Source organism: Austrofundulus limnaeus, unplaced genomic scaffold, assembly GCF_001266775.1.
Source record: "Austrofundulus limnaeus strain Quisiro unplaced genomic scaffold, Austrofundulus_limnaeus-1.0 Scaffold41, whole genome shotgun sequence".
NCBI lineage: Eukaryota > Metazoa > Chordata > Actinopteri > Cyprinodontiformes > Rivulidae > Austrofundulus > Austrofundulus limnaeus.
The window spans coordinates 696,042-697,643 of NW_013952443.1; the positions used below are offsets into that span (position 1 = coordinate 696,042).

Below are 1,602 nucleotides of genomic sequence, written 5' to 3' on the forward strand. Positions count from 1 at the left end.
TTTATTTATCTTTTAAAGGAATGTGAGGCGGGAAACGTGCCCGCTACTTCATCTTCAGCAACGCTCGTCTTAAAAACAAAAAAAACATTTCAGTCGACTGCAGCCACTTTGGAGGTTTTTCTTCTGGTCGGCTGTTTACAAACAAAACAAAACAACATAAAAAAAACTTTAAACAGCGCCCGGCGTCGTGTCTGACAAACCTTCAGTGTGCGTCCAGAATATTTACACAAGTTGTCCTTTTGGTTGTTGACGGATCAGAAGGAACCGGCTGAACATTTTGTTTTTCACAACAGGACAGAAATAATGAAAACCTTTTTCACTTTTCAAACCAGTGTTTCCCACACAGCAGCAGAGGGCAGAAACAGAAACGAAAGTGTGTGTGTGTTGGTAAATACTGTCGTATGCGTGCGTGACTTTAAGTGGAGGTTATACAACATCTACTTGTGACAGTCCAACAACAGGTTCCTTTAAGTGACTGGCCTTTGTCATAAATCGTCTAAACATCTCTATAGAACATCTGTACACATTCACTACAAGCTATTGCTATTAAATAATCCCAGCTATTGTAGGCTTTGTTTATATTTATATATAGAATATTTAATAAAAAATATACTGAGCTGAAAAAAAAGAGAGAGACTTCTAGGTGTAAGACCGTGTAACGTTTCCACTGAATGGGTGAGACATGGGGCTGAGTTCTGTGGAGATCAGTTTTGCTGAAGAGGTCCTGGCTGCAGTGAGCGGATCAGTCGGACCTTCGGCGTGTTTGCGAGAGCTAAAAAAAGACTCGAGCTGCGACGGGGCGAACGGGAAACGAGGCGACGGTGACGAGACACGACGGGCTGAAGGTGACGATGGACATGCTCTCAGTCTGGAACAGGAATGGGAACAAGTTGGAACCTGTAGAAAAGATTGGACCCGGCGAGGAAACCATAACAGACAGAGAGCCAAAAGTCTATACATATATACCTATACATGAGTAATACATGTGGCTGGAACGAGCTCCAGGCAGTCTTAGCAGTAATGGAGAGTGCGTGTGTGCATGTGTGTGTGTGTGTGTGTGAGTGAGTGTGGAGTGTGAGAGAGAGAGAGAGACTGGGACGGTGACAGCACCAGCAGTCGGTCTGCAGCCCCACCATCAGGCCGGTGGAGGCAGGCTCCTATTTGTCCTTGTCCGAGTAGAACTCCGCCCAGCGGCTCTCGAAGAAACGCCTCATCGAGTGTCCCGCCAGCCCCACTTCTGACGTGTCCTCGTTGAAGAGCTCGCAGTTGTTGAAGACCAGCTGAGCGTCTGCGGCGAACTCCTCGCAGCTGCAGTACCTGACACACAACAGAGACAAAGACCAGAGTCAAAACAACCGAAACTAAACAATGAAAAGTATTATTAAAGTGTAACTTACCCCCCCTGTGAAAAGATAACTCCGCCCCAAGGCGAAATTTGAAAAATGCATCAAAGTGGGTAGGGGAGGGGGTGTGGGTGGAGGAAGGGGGGTTAGAGAGCGGAGGTGTGGCCAGGTCGAGAGAACGTGCTAGCATTAGCATAATTGATGCTACATGGAGAGTGACCACAGTTTCGCAGACAGTTACATCTCTGAACGTCTGAGG

General features: G+C 46.8%; 1 protein-coding gene across 2 annotated transcripts in view; it reads right to left on the reverse strand.

Moving 5' to 3' along the window:
• The window catches only part of baz2a (bromodomain adjacent to zinc finger domain, 2A), a 25,505-nt gene continuing 23,903 nt past the window's right edge, over positions 1-1,602 (reverse strand). For both annotated transcript variants that reach the window (XM_014007273.1, XM_014007272.1), the window contains exon 30: positions 1-1,317. In XM_014007273.1, coding sequence (XP_013862727.1) covers positions 1,158-1,317 — 160 coding nt within the window. In that variant the 3' untranslated portion in view covers positions 1-1,157. The remainder of the gene's footprint in view (positions 1,318-1,602) is intronic.